Below are 19672 nucleotides of genomic sequence, written 5' to 3' on the forward strand. Positions count from 1 at the left end.
TGAACTTCTTATTTTTAGTTTTAATCAGAGTACTGTGTTCAAGAACATGAGATACTATTAACTTGCATGTCCAACACTAGGAAATAATACTATTCTGAAACTGCCTCCTTCGTCTACTACCTATTCAGTGTTACAGTTCTTGGAGGAGGATGTAGCTTTGTGGAAACATGCTAAAAAGGCTAATTAGGAAAAGTACAGTTTCCACTAACAAGGACAGGAATGGGTATGACTCATTTTATTTTTGTGAAAGCTTCCTTAAAAGTGTGGGCACCTTCACTTAAGCCATATAAGACCATATAACTTACATGGTCTATCATAAATTAAATTTACTCTAATTAATGCTGGTATAACATACCAATATACCAATAATAAAGTATCATAATCTTGTACCATCTGATTTATATAGGAGGCATATCAAAACATTGATATGAGAGCTGTGGTGGTACAGTGGTTAGAATGCAGCACTGTAGGCTACCTCTGCTGACTGCCAGCTGCCTGCAATTTGGCAGTTCGAATCTCACCAGGCTCAACATTCCATCCTCCTGAGGTGGGAAAACGAGGATCCAAATTGTTGGGGCAATATGCTGACTCTGCAAACCACTTAGAGGGGGCTGTGAAGCACTGTGAAGCGGTATATAAGTCTATATTCTATTCCTATTGTCTCCCAAGCTACTTTAAGACCCACTGTTGTTCGTTGCAAAGTCGTATCTGACCTATCGCAACCCCATGGACAATGTTCCTTAGTCTAGGCCTTCCTGTTCTCTACCATACCCCGAAGTCCATTTAAGCTCACGCCGACTGCTTCAGTGACTCCATCCAGCCACCTCATTCTCTTTCGTTCCATTCTTCTTTTGCCCTCAATCGTTCCCAGTATTAGGCTCTTCTTTAGTGAGTCCCATATCTTCCTCTAATTCCATTTAAACTGTACAATCCACATAAAAGCTTGAAGGACACATATATAACAAGGCTCCTTCTTTTTTCACAAAGCTAGTTTCTGCAAATCTGTAATTGCCATTGAATTTATGATGGGTTTTCTCAGTCATGTCTTCTTTTTCTAACTAGTATAAACTTTATACTAGAAAGTCCTACTTACATCCAAACATGGATATCTAGTCACACCATATACATACGTTTGGTGTGTCTTTATCTAGCGTAGCCAGATTAGCAGTGAATGAGTGTGTTGTTCCCACCAAGCAAATGTGCATATGTAATTATGCAGATATTACACAACTTATGGGGAAGCTGGAGTAGGCCAAATTAAAGTGGAAAACTGGCAGAGGAAAATTAAGAAACCCTTTCCATACCTTTGCTTTTCTGCTTCATATACTCTTTTTCAGATAAGCTTTTCTTTAAAGAAAATCTGGGTTTGCTATCTATACGCAATAGCTCTCAGTGAGATTTAAGCTCTATTAATACAGTGCCAGTAATATAAGTAAGCACTTGCAGCATCCACTTTAAAGGCAGGCATGTGGAGCCTGATCTGTGTGGCAAGCAGATGTACATGAAGAGCTGACCACCCAAAATTCCTTGAGAAAAGGTCTTGGCATGAAGTGTTGAAACCGACAAATGTCTTAGCAAATGGCCTCTATAACCAGCAGTTTCTGCACTGCTTAGTTACTAATTATTTGGGATTAGGACACAAAAGAAAAATGCTTCTTCCATATTCAGTACAAACTACTACGTTAGAAGACAACTGATGAAAAAAAACAACCTTATACAAAAATAGGAAAGACTTTGCTTCTTTCAAGAGGGAATTCCAAAGTGTGGCACAGATCTGCTACATTTAAGTCACTTTCTTTTCTTGGTTCATTTTAGAATGAAAGCCAAAAATTTAAAGGATGCTTTAGATTCCAATTTTAGAATCTACTCCCAAGCAAATTTCATCTTGTGTTTATTTTATTGTTCCTTTGATACCAGACAAAGGGCTGTGCAATTCATATGCTGTTTTAATCTTTTTTTAATTGTCTCACTGTGGCCTCCAAATTAATTTCACATGGTCTCCTAATTAATTTTATATCTATTCTTGTAGTTTTTGCTTTTTAATAGCTTGTTAAACTGTCTGGTTGATTTGCTCTTTTTTTGTCTTTGTATTCCACATTAAGAATGATTCAAATTGATCTGGGAGTTAGAAAAAGGAGAGCTTATTCATGGATCTGCTTTAAGTTTGCCCATTTAAAAATCCAGTTCAGAATCCAGTGGGGGAAAATGATTGCTATTTCACAACCTCCTCCTTTCTCTTGAAATTATATGTTTTAAAAGAACTGTGATTCACAATGGGCAGACACAATGTTTAATCTGCACCGAGTTCAGTCATTTTTATTCATTCTATTTCTGTTTAACTTATTATATTTTCGTACATGTTGAGCGTAATTCCTATACAGTTTTTAAGAATGATATGGAAATGGTACGTTGCAATCTTCTTCCAGAATGTATTGACTTCCCTGTCTACCCAACCAAACTGGTTTTCTGACAAAATGGGCGTTGGTAGAAGTTACCCTGAACGCCCTTTCTATCTATGCTGTGAGAGAGCCCAGGATGGGTTGACTCCTTCCTATGATGTCATTTAGCTGAGTCTGTACTAAGATATAAAAGCCAGCCCCCGGGAGAGACCCCAGCTTTGGCGAAGATACTTGACAGACTGAGAGGTGTCTCTGAAAGCACAAATGAATACAGAAATATGACTTACCCTCTCCGGACGACCAAAGCTAGCATGTCCACGGGTGGGTCCTTGTCCAGCTCATCACACTGACTGTTGAATGACTTGTTGAAGCACCCGTCTGCCGAAGGCTGCTCAATGCAAGACCTGACCCACCTGCTAATAGTAGGAGAAGAGGCCTTGTGCCCCAAGTGAGAAGGGAAAAGGAAACAAAATGGCTTCAGACTTCCTGAAGGAGGAAGTGCGCTTAATGTATATTCGAAGAGCCCTACCTACGTCTCGCGAGTGCCACTGCTGCTCCAAGTCATGTTGCGGGAGGGGGCAGAAGCCAGGCAACATAATGTCCTGGGACCTGTGAAACAGGTGTTAGCCCTTGGAATAAATGAGGGGTCCAGACTGAGGATAACCCTATCATCGTGAAAGGAACAAAGGTCCTGTCTGATGGAAAGAGCAGCGAGCTCGGATACCTGGCTGGCTGAAGTGATGAAAACGGGGAATACTACCTTCAGAGTCAGGTAACAGAGAGACAATGTTCTAAGGGGTTTAAAAGGGGGCTCTGTAAGGGCATAAAGGACCACATGAAGATCCCAGGAAGGATACCTGTGAACCACCGGAGGGCGCAGGTTGGAAGCCCCTTTCAAAAACCTCCTGACTGAAGAGTGATGGGATAACGAAGGAAGTGAACCCCATGAAAGAACCGACGAGAGGGCCTCAACTTGCCTGCGTAAGGTGTTGGAGGCCAACCTTTCTCCAGATCATGCTGAAGGAATCTAAGAACCTCTGCCAACTGGGCTAAAGCGGGAGAGAGACACGCTCCCTAAGGCACCACCGGGAAGGGCCTTCCAGATGGCATCATAGATATGCCTTGTGGGAGGTTTGCGAGATGCCAGGATAGTGATGATGACCCTTTCAGGAAGATCAGCCACCTCTAGCCACTGCTGCTCAAGTGCCACATGGTCAGGTTGAGCCACTGGGGCTCCAGGTGGAGCAGAATCCCCTGATGAAGGGAGATTAGATGGGCTGGGATCCTCCAAGGAGAAGCCACCGACAGGTTGACCAGGTCCGCAAACCAGGGCCTCCTTGGCCAATAGGGTGCTAGGAGGAGGAGCTCCACTCATTCCTCCAACATCTTCCGAATTACTGCCGGAGGACTCTGGACCTCGTTTCCCTCCCCGCCGGTTGACATGAGCCATGGCGGCCATGTTGTCCATAAGGACTAGAACATGAGAGCCGGTCACTGAGTGCCTGAAATGCTTGAGAGCTAGAAAAATGGCTCTGAGCTCTAGCCAATTTATGGGAAGGGCCTGCTCTGACCTGGACCAAGGTCCTGAGCTATCTGGCCCTTCATATGGGAACCCCAACCCAGGAGGCTGGCATCGGTGGTTATCACTAGCCTGTCTGGGACCCTGAAAAGGAGTCCCTTCCAGATTAACGGGGAAGACCACCAATTGAGAGATCTCTGGATTTGTGGCAGGAGCGGGACCTTGATGGATGAGTGGTTGGTTCCTGCTTGTTGGTAGGGAAGTAGGAACCATTAGAGTGGACAGGAGTGGAAAAGTCCGTGGCTCTGGAGATATGACAGGGTAATTTGCAGATCCCAGTGGGCTGCATGGATGAAGGAGGACAGAATCAAAATGTTGTCCAAGTAGCATTGGATCCTCACTGGAACAGAAAGCAGAGACACCATCAATGCTGCCAGGACCTTCATGAAGACCCTTGAAGCCGATGAGAGGCTGAAGGGCAGTGCTCGATACTGGTAATGGGTATTTTGATAACAGAAATGGAAAAACTGGCAATGATGAGGCCAAATGGGGATGTGGAGGTAAGCCTCCATGAGATCAGTGGAAGAGAGGAGATTGCCCTCCTGAACCCTCTCTAAAATAGAATGCAGAGTCTGCATTTTAAATAGCCTGTATTTTACAAATTGGTTGAGAAATTTTAGATCCAGGATGGTTCGCTACTCCCCCGAGGCTTTGGGAATGATGAAAGGCGAGAATAAAGCCCATGTCCCCATTGAGAGCGGGGAACAGGTTTGAACAGCTCGGATTTCAAGAAGGAGTTGAATGGCCTGATTTATGAGGTCTTGCCTGGAAATGTCCCGAGATACAGGACAGATCAAAAAAAATTTCTTTTTTTTGGGGGGGGGGGTGCATTAGGAAGTCCAATTGTAATCCTGACCTAATAGTGCTGAGCATGCAGGCATCCGCCGTTGACACCTCCCATTTGGAGGCAAAGAAGGCTAGGCGACCTCCGATGGTGGGGAGAATGAGGGATTACTTAGAGCGATGGCAGGAATGACCTCCACCCTCCCGAAAGGGCTGTTTACCAGTATAAGGAGCTGGGCAATAGTCGGCTCTCTTCCCAGAGGAAGAGAGAATTTTACATTTATCTTCGATGAGATAAGGTTCCAGAGCATCACCAAAAAGCTTATCGCCCGCGAATGGAACTGAAACCAGCTTCCATTTACAGCATGACTCCGCCTGCCAATTTCTGAGCCATAACAGTCTTCTTGCTGCTACTGAAGATGCCATGGCCCTAGATGCAAATTTGGCGGAATTGAGAGTGGCATCTACAGTGAATTCCGCGCTGTGATAATATTATTAAGGCCTTGGTGAGACCGAAGATCAGATGTAGGCAATCTGATCTGGAGTTGCTGCAGCCACCGTATGGATGCCCACGTGAGAGTGCCAGAAAATGGGAACGAGGCCAGAACCGGAATGTCAACAGAAGGCACTGCCAGGGAATTGTCCAGGGCTGAGCTGATGTTGTAGAAACGCTTATCCAGAGAAGATGGATGAGGACCTGCCGAAGGGGAAGCGCACTGTTCCTTGACCATGTCCAGGAACAAAGTGGGAGAAGCCAAAACCCCAGCATGCACTACAGGCTTGGAGAAGAATGAGTCTCCTTGGCTAGAGGGAATTCCTTGTGGCTCAGGAGCCACTTCTTCTGGTGACAGCTTGACAGTGACCAAGGCCATGCTGAGTAATGGCCTGAAGAGAGAAGGATTGAAGATCAATGCAGAGGATGTCTGCTCTGGGCGAGAGTCCTTTTCCTCTGAAAGATTTCGGTCAAAGGTCTCGCCCTCTTCACACTCTGAATGAGAGGAGTAACTGTGTTTAGATGGTGAAGCCCTTCCCTCCTCATCAACCTCCTCCCATTCTGGTAGAGAAGAATGGACTGTGAGGTCCTGGGGCCTGTATAAATCAGGGTGATGAGGCAACTTATAGATTGAGAAGGGAGAAGGGCCTGAACCCTTTCCAGAGGTCAAAGGATTTGCTTGAAGCCTTCAGCCAATCCCTGCCTAATGGCTAATGAGACAACATCTTGGATATCCCCTGGTCTACGCTCAAAGGTAGGGGCAGAAGGCCCGCTGCTGAGGGAGTGAAGATGGCTTCAGGCCTAGATTGAGAAGAGGTTCGAGGCGGGAGGAACATAGGGCACAGAATCCTGTTGGAAATAAGGCCCAGATCTGCTTAGATCCTGAGGATCATTGTACTGCAAAAGCCTCAGGAGACCAGGATGGAGGATGGAAAGGCTCATAGATAACTTCTCCTCCCCTGGGAGGGCTTGGCTGGGGCCCATGAGTATCACCTGAAACATGCTGTAGTTGCACTCCCTTCTGTTGAATAGTTCTGTTGAACTGCCTCTCTAGGGCTGCATGTCTGCGCTTTTCTGCCCTCAACTCAGCCTGAGTTGCCTTCTTAGGGGCAAGAGCCTTAGCTCTGATTTTAGCAGCCACCTCCCTCTGGAGTGATTGGGTGTGTTGCCTACAACTTTTTCTCTTATTGGCTTAAGAGACTGTTCCACAGGGGGGAGGGGGGGACTTTGCCTGACCCTTATCTTGCTCCATTTGAAGAATAAAAGCTCTTAAGATAGAAACTGTTTGTAAATTTTTTGTATTAAGCCCCTTAGGGTATAAATTGCCCCCCGGGCTTACAAAATGGCCACTCACCTCGTGGTGGAAGGCTTCAATCCAAGATAGCCGCTGACTATGGGAAACAGGCTTTGAGATCGAAGAATCGCTCCTTAGGCTATAAAGAGCCCCGAGTGAAGTCAGCAAGGGAAAGGGCAGCCTCTGGCCACACAATCAGCTGGCTGACGCTGGTATTCGTTTGCCAATCTCTTTTTACGACCGCTCAAACTGCAGGTGTGGGGGAGGTCTACAGACGCTGCCCAACTTGCCTGAACAGCACTATGGCAACGCTGCTCTCAACGCTGCAGGAGAGAGAGAGAGCCCTGTTCTCCTGGAAGAGCAGCTGCCCAGATCCTGGGAGCTGCTGAAGCGAGGAAAAAAGGTACTGAAGATCGCTGGTGAATGCTATCTACAGAACCTCAGCTGGCTGAAGCTGTTATTGGTTTGCCGATCGCTTTTTACGACCACTCAAACCGCAGGTGTGGAGGAGGTCTACAGACTCTGCCCAACTTGCCTGGACAGCGCTCTGGCAATGCTGCTCCCAACCTTGCAGGAGAGAGAGAGAGAGCCCTGCTCTCCTGGAAGAGCAGCTGCCCAGATCCTATGGGCTGCTTGCAATGAGGAAAAACGGCACTGAAGATCGCTGGTGAGTGTTATCTAACAAGCTTTCAGAGACACACCGACTGACTGAAAAGAGCTGAGTCAAAAGCTGGGGTGTCTCCCGAGGGCTGGCTTTTATATCTTAGTACAGACTCAGCTAAATGACGTTATAGGAAGGAGTCAACCCATCCTGGGCTCTCGATGCAGCATGGAGGAGAATCTTACATCCACATTAAAATCAGGTCAATCCTGCATATTTTTCCAGATCAACCAAAATGTTCTCATACTCTTTTCTTGCCATAGTTGTTAAGTGAATCATTACATTTGTTCAGTTAGTAACATGGTTGTTAAGTCAATCTGGATTGACTTTGCTTGTCAGAAGATCATAAAAGGTGACCACATGACCCCAAAACACTGCAACTATCATAAATATGAACCTGTTGCCAAGCTTTTGAACGTTGATCATGTAACCATAGGGATGCTGCAACGGTTGTAAATGTAAAAAATGGTCATACGCCACTTTTTTTCAGAGCTGTTGTAACTTTGAAATGTCATTAAATGAACTGTTGTAAATTAAGGATTACCTGTATCTGTTTCTTAAAATGAAATTTAGAATCTTTTCATTTGGAATGTGAGGTGGGACATTTTCAATTTTAAGACCCATATAGATACCAGGTTGGTTATTAGGAGTTCAAGTATCTTCACAGATATCTAATTCAATTCCTTTCTTTCCAATGTCTACTGTAGAGTGCTGATATCCTGATGCCATTGGTGGCAGGAAACCAGTAATATGATCCCCACCACGCAAATGATCACATAGTGCTTGATTTCATGCTATGAATGGCAGCAAATTGCCTCCCTCTACTCCAGCAACCAAATTCCAGAAGACTATTTGCTCAGACTGTTCAGCTGGCTAACAAAGAGAAAAGAGCAGAGTGTCTCTAGGACCACATTTTTGGTCAGGATCATATGTAACACCTATGCTTTGCACACATGAATTAAACCTACCTCTCCAAGTACAAGACTATCATTCACAGGATGAAAATATGGTTTTCAAAGGAAAGCTACTAGTTTTGTTTTGACACCTTTGGGTTTTTTTTAAAGGTGCCAGGAGGTATGATTGAAAAAGACTACACTTTGAACATAGTTCTAGGTTAGAAGTGATCCAGCAAATTGCATTTGAAATTGACTTCTGCATATCAACTGATAAATAAGAATATTTTAAAAATTAACAAAATAAGTTTATTATTTTTAAAAATACAAATTTCTAAATACAAGCACTACACTTGATCAGGAAAAAAGAGTGCACGATTCATCTGCCATCTAGTAAAGATAAAATGATTTTGAATACATTTTAGACTAGATATTTATTTTTAATTAATTAATTAATTTTAACTTTATTTTATATATCAATTTATATGGGCACCAATGCAATTCCTGGTGGCTAACAAGAAATAAAATACAATATAAATACCTGGCTAAATTAATAAAGTCAGGAAACACTATTCCTAGCTGAGTAATACAACACACCATTCATCCTAGCATGGGCTTGATCCTAGCCCCCAGGTCTGTGAAAACAGCAGTCTTCAAGACATTCCAAAGATGAGTAGATATGGGGCAGTTAAACCTCAAGCAGTGTAGTGTTCCAGAAATCAGGCACAACTATGAAAAGGTATGATCCTGGGCCCACTATGACAAACCCTAATCTGGAGCCTGTCCCTCATGTTCAGTGTAATGGCACAGGTAGAAAAATTGGATTAAGGCAATCCCTCAATCCCCACACCATGCAGGTAATAACTAGCATCTTGAATTGCATCTGGAAACAAACTTGAGCCAACAGAACTTATGCAACATGAGGTGTATTATGATCAAAGTGAAACACACCCAAAATTGCTAATGCTGTGCATTCTGGACCAACTGAAGCTTCTTTATGTTATTTAAAGAGAGCCCCATGTAGAATGCATTACAGTAATCTACTCAGGAGATGACCAAAGAATGAATGACTGAGTGAAGACCTTTCTAATCAGGGAAAGATACACAATGTGAAACTGTGAGAAGGCCCCACTATCTATGCAATGCTTTGCTAGCAAGTAATATTACCAAGCATTTCCTTATAAAATCAAGCTATCGTGCAACAATATTTATATAACTATGTACATTCAATCTCTAGATGCAAATTTAAAAGGATTTTTACAAGATAAATTTACTTATGACTGAGCTAAATCCTGCCAAGACTCCTGACTCAAACCTGCTACATGTATAGTTAAGCCACACTTAAAAAGTATAACCGATGAGATTTATTTAATCTAAATGTCAGGGGTAAGTTGCACAAAATCATTTTACATAGGTACCATAAACATATCCTTACAATTTATACTGCAGAATGTTTTTTGCCAAGATTACAAATGCCAATACTGATTTTCCTGAATTTTCTGTATAATAATTATTTTACATCTGAACAAGAAGTCGGTTGTTTCCTAAACCTGTTTGAAAGGTTTATCTTCTCATTAATAGATTTTACATTCATGTCAACATAATACAAAAGTTAGATAAATACTGAGGAAAAACTACATTTACCACATCAAAATAGCAATTATTCAAAAACTGAATTGACCAATATGAGCTACCAGAAAACACCCAAGAAGCTTTAAAAAGTCTAGGCCATTCCACTGATTTTGAGGGCTCTAATTAAATCTGAATTTAAATTTTTGCATCTGCCTTTGTATCCTACTTTTAACACAATTATTACCAAAGCTGTTAACAAAAGTATAAGATTAAAAATAAATGTCATGCTTCACTTAAGTATCCAAGATGCTCACATGACAAATTTCATGGTTGTCAAAAAAATGTATTCTTTGATTTCAGCATAACCAGTACATCCCACATAATTCCTAAAATCAGTCTAATTCACATAAATCTTCAGAATCCTTCAAAGAACACAGGCTAGGGAAACTTAAGAGAATGCTCAAGAGAAAAGGCTTTTAATCAAGTTAGCAGATATGCCCTTTATCTTTAGTGTCAATTGCAGGTTTAGTCAGAAAAAGAAATCATGCAAGAACCAATACAGGGGAAAAATATATATGACTTAGTTTCTAAATAGATTAATACATTCTAGAGTGTCAACGATCAATGCTGTCAATATTGTGCAACCTCATTTCAGCATGATTGTACAGCTTAAACCTTTTGACCCCCTTTCTTTCTTTCTTTGATTTCCAATTTAATTGAAGCAAAGAAGTTCCACACAAGAAAGCATAAGCTATAATTCCTAGCTATCAAGATCTTTCTAATCTGTGTCATTAAAGCCAAGAATGAACCTACCTGGAGGTTGCAATTTCCACTTTAGTTCTAGCCATGGCAGCTGCACGCTGGGCACCTTCAAGTGCTCTCTCCACCTTTTCTTTAGTTTTTGTGTTCCTTATTGGTATAAGCTGCTTCCTTATTCCACGGACCAAAACATTGTTTTTATACTTTCCCTCTTCCTTGGTGCCATCTGGAAGCATAGTACATCCATACCCATGTCTCTTGTTGTTTAGCCACTCGCCTTCATATTTCATACCATTTGAACGCTCACTAATACCAAAGCCATTACGCTTGTCATTCTTCCATTCACCCATATAGGTTTCTGTGGTGGTAGCATCAACATGGTCTTCTACTGGAGAATAATCACAGTCCATATCTCCAAAACTAATGGTAGAATTGGCATCACTAGAACTAATCCTGCTCATGGCAGCATCACTTCTGACAGAGCTACGTTTGCTAGATATTGATGATTTTGATTCAGATTTTCTAAGTTTTATACTACCAAGAAGAGATCCTCTTCTGAACAAGCCTCCTTTTTTCTTACTACCAACACTATCAGGATCACTGTGAAAATTCAACACAAACCCTCCTCTAGTTCCAGCAGGACTGTCTGCAGTGATATCATGTAGAACATTGCCATTGCTCTGCTCGCTACGAAGTGAAGCTAGAGATGTCCGGAGGGGTGAACGGATCACAGTCGCCATGCCATAAGGAACACTTTGCCGCATACCATAGCCATGTCTCATCCCTCCTGTCCATTGTCCCTGGTATGTACCTTGTCAAAGAAAAATAATGAATGAAATAAATAAATATTTGAAACTTTTATTCAAATGTATTCATCATCAGCCCTCAGGATTCAACGTTTGTATTTTTCAGCACAAGTATTTTAAGACAATCACAAGCATGAACCCATAGAAATAATTTTAAGGAATTCAAGCAACATTTTACCATCTGTATAAACTTTACAAAACACAGTAAATATGAAAGCAAGATTTTCCTCAATAGTGGCAAACTACAAAAGGATTTGAACTTTCATTCTATATAATGGGTTTTTTGGTAGTTTTTACAATTAACATTGACATTGTTGAAATGTTGTTCATTGTACTTTTTGATGGCTTTGATAAAATTATTATCCATAGGCAGCACTGAAAGTAACAATTTATACTTTCTACTAAACATTTTCCACAGATGAATCTCAGCACACAACAATAAAAATCCCTATTTATAAGAGCCGTGGTGGCGCAGTGGTTAGAATGCAGTATTGCAGGCTACTTCTGCTGACTGCTGGCTGCCCAGAAGTTTGGCAGTTTGAATCTCACCAGCTCAAGGTTGACTCAGCCTTCCATCCTTCCAAGGTGGGTAAAATGAGGACCCAGTTTGTTGGGGGCAAGATGCTGACTCCGTAAACCGCTTAGAGAGGGCTGTAAAGCGGAATATAAGTCTAAGTGCTATTGCTATATAAAAATACTTGGTAATTCAATACTGTAAATTATACTGCTATGTAAGATTTTGTACAAAGTAATATATAAGATTGTAAGGACTTAGTGCTCTCAAAAAGTCTACAATACTGGGAAAGGTAGAAGTAAAAATAAATCACTAGCAGCAAAGGAAATGGACACAATTCCAGGGACAATGGATGTACCCTTGGTAGACTTGAAGAATCAGGTTGGGGATAGAGTGTCCTGGACAAAATATATCTGACCATTAACAGTTAAAAACAACTTGATGGCATATAATTAATTAATCAATATTGAACTGGAAAATGACCTTTTGAAAAGAATTAAGAAACTATAATTTTTTGTCCATTTACTTGAAATATGCCTATTTTACTTAATATTTTACATGAAATATATTAAGAATGTCTTAAAAAACTAGAGTAGGGCTGTGAGATATGAAGATTCGACATATTTTTAAAAATCTTAAACATTTTAAAACATTTTACAGAAAAGCTTATCAATTACAGAATATATTGAATATGACTTAATTTGAAATCATGTTTACCACATGGTACATAGCTATAATCACTGGGATCATGGCTGAAAAATATGTATATATTTATATTTTCTGGATCTTCCAAATCAGAAGCATTGATCGTTGGATATGAATGAAATAAAAGAATGGGCTGCAATGGCTCTTAAGTAAATGCTGAAAAAAGTTCACTACATATGTACACACTCACAACAAGTACCATCTGGACAGTTATGCACCAGCAAACAGAGAACTGAGCTGTTAAGCTATAAATGGGTCTTTCATTTGAATAAGAATTTGCATAGCATTTGGTCATCACACAGTTCTGTACACAGAGTGCCAAGACAGAATAAGATAGCTTTAAAAATACGTTTTTTTCTCTAAATAGATATAAATGATATAAGGAATTGTGAAATAATCTGCAAAGTACATTTATTGTACATTATTTATGAAATGTTAATTGTCCATATAAAATAAATATTCCTATATTCTATTTACATACGTATTTTTATTTTGTTTTTCCTTAAGTGTGAGAGGACTATGAGATTAATACTCGTAACATACAACGTTAGTAAAATATCTTTAGGTTAGAATATGTCAAAAATGGTTCTATAGCCCTTTATAAATGTTGTCACTGGAAACAAGCCAAATGGTGACTAGTGTTTAAATGACACAAATGGTGCCGTTGAAAGAATTATCTGAACAAGATGTACTCTCTCCTGAATATGCTTGTTTGATATCCTTACAATGTTCACTTTGAAGCCAGAAGAAATTGAAATATTAATTGCAAACATTTTTTTTTATTGAATAAAGTCATAGGATTAGGACTGGATATCTTCATGTTCAAGAATATTATTTTTGTCATATTCCTAATATGAAATAATTATATTAAAGAATTTTTATAACAGAAATATGCAAGATTCACTACAAGTAAGCCTGCACATCAACTGCCGACATGCTAAAATTATCCTCAACTCTTAAAGGGAAAAAACACATGACAATTTTTTTATCTGGCCTTATCATAGCTTATATTAAATTTTAACAAGGAATTAATTCATGATATCCAAGAGAACATCAAAGCACAATCCTATATCTAAATTCTGTATGTATTGTTGAAGATGAGAATTGTAATCCTTTTCCCTAATATCTATGTCCTGCTGGATGAGAACTATCGTGGGGAAGGGATCCCTACATTGCGTGTTCTGATCATGTTCTGTGCCCCCAGTCTTCCTACCATTTCAAATTTTCAGCAGGTTTGGGGCAAGTACAATACTTAAAGTATTTACAACTTTCTGTGTTATTAGCTTCTTAAGCCTACCCACTGCTTATTGGTCATGACTGCTTCTTTTAAACCATAAAGAGGCAGGTGTGAAGGTGAGATTTTACCCTTCTACCTAGATATAGCCTTCTATCTGATCCTGGGGCGGGGGCACGACTCACAATCCAGTACTGTTCTGGGAAGCAAGAACCAGAGAATTGCACTCTAACGTTTTTATTAAAATTCATAATTAACTAATTCCATGTAAAATGATGTTTTGTTCATTTAAAGAAAGAAAATAGTATTAAAACTATTGATAACTAACAAAGACAGAGAATATTGCAGATATATTTCTATTCTCCCTTTAAATGTCATTTAACAGAAAAAAAAGGGGGGGAGAACAAGACAGTCCTAAAGATTCCTAATTAAACCCTTCTTAATTCCAGATGTTAACCATATAGACTGATTTCAGTTATCTACTACTACAGCTAGATACCTGGAAAAATGTCATGCATCCACAACTTCATATCTATATGAAATTTTTTTTCTGAACCTATTTGATTTCAGACCTGAATAACAGGGCCTTGCACACCCTGAGGTGTAGTGAGAAAAGAACTGTAACCTAATTTATATTTCTGGATCTTGTTATCTACATGGGACCCGTTCAGTGGGATCAGCTGAAGTTTTACAGTCAGGTGCCATCAACATGCTTATAAAATCCATATTACTTCTTTCAGCATGGCAGAAACAGTGAATCAATGTTTGAGAGTATTGTAATATTATACCATATTGAGGCAAGCCTACTGAAGCTTAACTCCAAAAGGATAGACATTATGTTGATAGTTGATTGGCTAAAAACATCAAACATTAAATTCCTTTTTATAATTTATTTTAACTCTGGTTGGCTTCATGGTTTCCATTTCTTTTACCCTTATTTTTATATTTTTATTAAAATTGTATTGTTGATGGGTGTGCTCGCCATAAATTTTCAGTACTTCTGTTAAGGATAAATGCATAGTTGACAGCTCTGCTGGGTGTTCTCTCATCCTTAAAAAGTTGGTTGGCTGGTTGTGTGGACTCTACATCAAAGCTATTTTTATTGAAACCAATAATGACTGTCGAAGTATGGTTGTATATTGCATGAATATATCAGTATTCTATCAATAATAGCCGGAGCAATAAATTTCTCACAAATAAAAAATCTTGATGGTATTTCCTTTTAAATTGGCATATTTCTAAGAACAAAGAGGCTCGGCACTTTTGTAATTAACTGTGAGAAAATTTTGCACTTACAGTGCAGCTTAATAACTCAGAAATTCTTTGGAAAGTGTCCTGGGGATGACTTAAGTGAAATTCCAAACTGAAATCAGAGTAGCCACATCTAGTTCTACTAATGGAAATAACTGCCCAGGGAGAAAGTGGGATGAAGTACTTTGGAAATTCCTGGTAAATTTCTAGTTGATGTCAAGCAAATGTTTTTCGACTCTCAATAGTTTAACCATGGCAAAAAGTAAAATGATGCTGAAATACTTCTGTAAAAGTGTAAAAGATCAGTGAATGATGCTCAGAACTGTTATTATATCCCCAGCTTTGCTATCATTTGAACCCATATGTATTTCATCGCAACTGCCTTATTGATTGACAAGTTTATTCCAGCAGGGAGTGTGTAAAATATTTCTTTGCGAACTACAGGTCTCCAAGTCATTTGAATGCGTTTATTCACAGTAGATGAGCCTTTTTTTTCTCAAATAAAATAAATAAAACTGAAAGCAAGAGAAGCCAAACGCATTACCTGCTGAGCGCACCTTCACACTCTTGAGCCCCGCGGTTGCACACGCCCGTGTGGAAGAGCAGCGCTTTGCACGCCCCAATGTGCGCCGGCCCCGGGCGCCCCCTAGCGGCCGCTCCTCAGCTCACCCACTCACCTCCGTCCCCGTAGGTCTCGACGCCGTAGCCGTCCTGCAGCCCGTTGCTCCAGGTGCCCTCGTAGCGGGCAGGGCTGGTGAGGCTCTGGCGCACGCCGTAGCGGCCCTTGAAACCATGCGACCACTCGCCCCGGTACATCCATTTGCCTTTCGTCTCCACGCCCAGCCCGTGGCGTTTGCCCTGCGCCCAATACCCGTGGTAGGTATTGCCGCTGGGCCAGGTGTAAGTGCCCACCACCTCGAAGCCGTGCGCCCACGAACCCGCGTACTCGCCCTGCCCTTTGGGCCCGGTGCAAATGCCGTGCCCGTGGGCTTTGCCGTCTTCCCAGCCGCCGCAATAGGTGCCGCCATCGTCGAAGTCGAACCTGCCGCCCGTCATTCAGGGGGAGCGGGGCGCGCCCGGGCCGAGATTACTCCTTCGCCACCTCGCGCTGCCGCTGCCGCCGCCGCCGCGCGCTGCGTTCCCTGCCAAGGTGCCCGCGACAAATGCCGCGGCTCCGTCCTACTCAGCGATCTTCGCCTCGGCACTGACTCCCGCCCTCGGCTCTGCTCCTCCCCTCCTTGCCCGTCCCCTCCTTCCGTCCTCAGCCCTCGCCGTCCGGCTCTACCCCGGGCGAAGGAAACGAGCAGGAGGCGCGGCGAGCGAGGCGGAGCCCGCAAGGGCAGGTGTCTCAGGAGGCGCGTGAGAAAAGGATGGTTCCGGGAACTTGAAAGCAAAAGCTCGCCAGCTCCAGTCCCCGGGGTTGCCATCTGGCCCTAGCGAGGGCGAAGCTGTGGCTGGGCGTGTATGTGTGTTTGTGTGAAAGAGAGGGGGGCGAAGTCGGGAAATACGCTTGCGCAGCCTTTTGGCCGCCTGAAACCCCCGGGGTGGTGTGGCCCCCTTCTGGGTATTTGGCCGTCCTGATTTAGGAAACGTTTGACAAACCTCTTAGACTTCTTTCTCTGAGCATGGGGCAGAGTTCCTTTCTTTCCCTGCATTTGTTTTTGAACAAGTCTTCCTTGGGGGAATCTTGCTTAGCCAGTTCCAAAATTATGGCTTATAAGACTGAATTGCTTCAGATTGTGGATGAGATAGGACGATTTTAATTTAATTCTCTGGGTGCAAAACAGTAGCAAAATGTGTCTTGGTGAGCTGAGGACTACAAGTCAATAAAGTTAGCTATTGCTGGAACCTTGCTAGGTACTTGGAGTTATAGAATTAGAAGTATATTCTTACAGTGTAGCATTAAACATCTATCTCATGCATTGTGTAGCTTCATTCTTAACTTCATTTTGCTCTGTGTGGAGATCAGAGCGGACTTGTTTCAGGAAGGCAGAGTTACTATCTTTGTTCCTTGCACGGGCAGAAATTATTCAGGTCCACCCCAAAAGTAAACTGTTAAGGACATCTGCATCTTTTGAATGTTGAACTATTATTATACTTGTTTCAAAGTATAATAATAGTGCAACATTCAAAGGATGCTTAGATTGGACAATTAGATTTTGGTGCCCTTGGGCCAGAATCTCTTTCCACCTAGCCTCCCTTTAGAGGAGGCTAAGATCTGAAGAACTCATATCCTGCCACAACTTCTATAGCTACAAGAAATAAAGCTCTGAGCATAGTCTCGGTCTAATTCTACTTTTAGCACAAAAAGGGATATAAAAAATAGCAACAGGATGGCTTCTTCCAAATCTAAAAGGCAATAGAAATAAACAAGGAGGACACAATTCTATATGTACAAGGCCTTTACTCCAGTGGGTATGGCTTTTGGCCAACACAAATAAGTTGCCTTTCCCAGGGGTACTTCCTTCCTGGGGTGTAAGGTTTTCTACAGAAGTCAGAGAAAACACAGCTTTGAAGTGGAATTTCTGCAGATGACAAGGGTTGCCTAGTTAGAGCAATGGATTATATAGAACAATAGAAGAATGTGGTGGAGGCAGTGGCATGCCGAAAGGAAAAGTAGGAAGTAAGTTTGACGGGCAAGGAGAAAAATAGAAATAAAAACTACAGGAAGGGGGCCTTGGAGAAACAATAGAAAGATATGTAGGTTGTCATAGGAACCAGCAGGATTGAGCGTTTGGAGAAGAATAGCAAATACATGACAGATCCATAAGTGGAATGACAATCAGTTGGAATGTCCATCTGCCATCCCCAAGGAGAAATCATGGGGTCCAGGGTGAAACTACAGCACGTAGAATGGAATAACAGCTGTATCTGTTCAGGCAGATACTGAAGAATAACAGTGAGAGCTGATCCTTGCCTTGCCAGCTGAGCGAGTTGTGAGAAAATCCTCCATTCCAATCTTAGCTCATTTGTAAAGTTAAAGATAATCCCGAGAATATAGGATTTAATTACATTAGTTCTGACTACTTTTATAGGAGAATAAAAATGCTATATTTTCAGTAGGCACACAATCTGCTTTATCCTAGGGGTACTTTTCTTAGAACAAAGAAGCCATATTTTATTTTATTTTATATTTATTTATTTATTCACATGCACACATACACCCCCACATACCAATTTTGAACTAGAAATATCTTCTATAAGCATATACTATAGTCCTTGACTTAGGACCACAATTGAGGCTCAAATTTCTTTTGCTAAGAGAGATATTTGTTAAGTGAGTTTGCCTTGTTTTATCTTTCTTACCCCTGATAAGTGAATCACTACAGTTGTTAAGTTAATAACATGGTTGTTAAATGAATCTAGTTTCCCCATGGACTTTGCTTGTCAGAAGCTCTCAAAAGATGACATGACCCCGGGACACTGCAACTGTCATAAGTATGAGTCAGTTGCCAAGTTTCTGAATTTTAATCATATGACCATGGGGATACTGCAATGGTCATAGGCGTGAAAAATGGTCATAAGTCACTTAATGCTGTTATAACTTTGAACAGTCATTAAATGAACTGTTGTAAGTCGAGGACTACTGATAGGCATAATATTCACTTGACTTTTCTGAATAAATAAAGTCACAGAAGTTAAACCGGGAAGATATCTCCAAGCAGCGGTGTAATTCTTGGTTTTCTTGCAGGTGGATTTTGGGCCAATTCTGATATACGTATTTATCAGTTACTTTATGTATATCATAGCTTTCCACAGCTGACAATAAATAGGATGAATAACTTACCAGAGCAGGTTGAAATGAGATGCCTAGAATAGAATACTTCAAACTCAGTATTTGGATTCAGAGGTTATAGTAATGTGCTAATGGTAATTATTTTTATAAAAGCCTTTTTAAAGAAGGAGTTGATTGGTAGGAAATATTATCACATTTTTCAGATGCATAAGAATATATTAAGTCTAATTCAACTATTTCCACAGTGCTGATGTTTACTTTTATCCAGTCCTTATTTACATTAGCTTGCCTAGGCATGTTTTCCAGTGGTTATTTTTATAATCTCTGTGTTCCAGTGGGTGTATTATATGAATGCCCACTTTCTTCTTATGACTTTGGTTCTTTTATTCTTACAAGAATCCTGTGAAGGGAGTGTGAGTGAGCAATAAGAACTGATTCAAAATTAGTCAAGAAATACTACAATTTAATTGGTGTAGAATCGTGATTGACAACCCCAGATATTGCTACAAGATAGCTCCCAGCATTCTTGCCATTAGCCACAATTTTTAAGGAATGCTGGGAGTAAACTTTTGCAACATCTGGTGTATCATCAGTTTTCTATTCTTGTTATAACTAGCAATACATTACATGGATTCATGGTGGTTCTTTTTTGGCACCATATGTTTCTCCAATTAAAGTGTAAACACACACACACACACACGTACACACACACAGACACACAATCTTCAAAGTATCATGTCTCCCTGCAATCTTCTCTTCTGAAAGCTAAACATGTCCAAAGGTGCTTTTTCAAGAGGCAACTGGACTTTTTTTTTTGAAGACGTTTTGCTTCTCATCCAGAAAGTTTTTTCAGTTGAAGAAGCTTCTTGGATGAGAAGCAAAACGTCTTCAAATGAAAACCAGAAAGCCCAATTGTCTCTTTAAAAAGCACCCTTGAGACAACCATGACTTGGATGACTGAGAATCTCCATAGACATTTAAACCTCTTAATGT

General features: G+C 41.1%; 1 protein-coding gene across 1 annotated transcript in view; it reads right to left on the reverse strand.

The window, feature by feature from the left end:
- Positions 1–16363, reverse strand: part of JPH1 (junctophilin 1) — a 65954-nt gene extending 49591 nt beyond the window's left edge. The window contains exons 1-2 of the mRNA XM_026706073.2: positions 15621–16363; positions 10488–11244 (exon numbers count right to left, since the gene is read on the reverse strand). Of these exons, the coding sequence (XP_026561858.1) occupies positions 10488–11244; positions 15621–15999 (1136 nt within the window). The 5' untranslated portion in view covers positions 16000–16363. The remainder of the gene's footprint in view (positions 1–10487; positions 11245–15620) is intronic.
- Positions 16364–19672: the final 3309 nt, after the last annotated feature.

The sequence above is a fragment of the Pseudonaja textilis genome, chromosome 3, assembly GCF_049901715.1.
Source record: "Pseudonaja textilis isolate UNSWEBS1 chromosome 3, rPseTex1.2, whole genome shotgun sequence".
In the NCBI taxonomy this organism is placed as follows: Eukaryota; Metazoa; Chordata; class Lepidosauria; order Squamata; family Elapidae; genus Pseudonaja; species Pseudonaja textilis.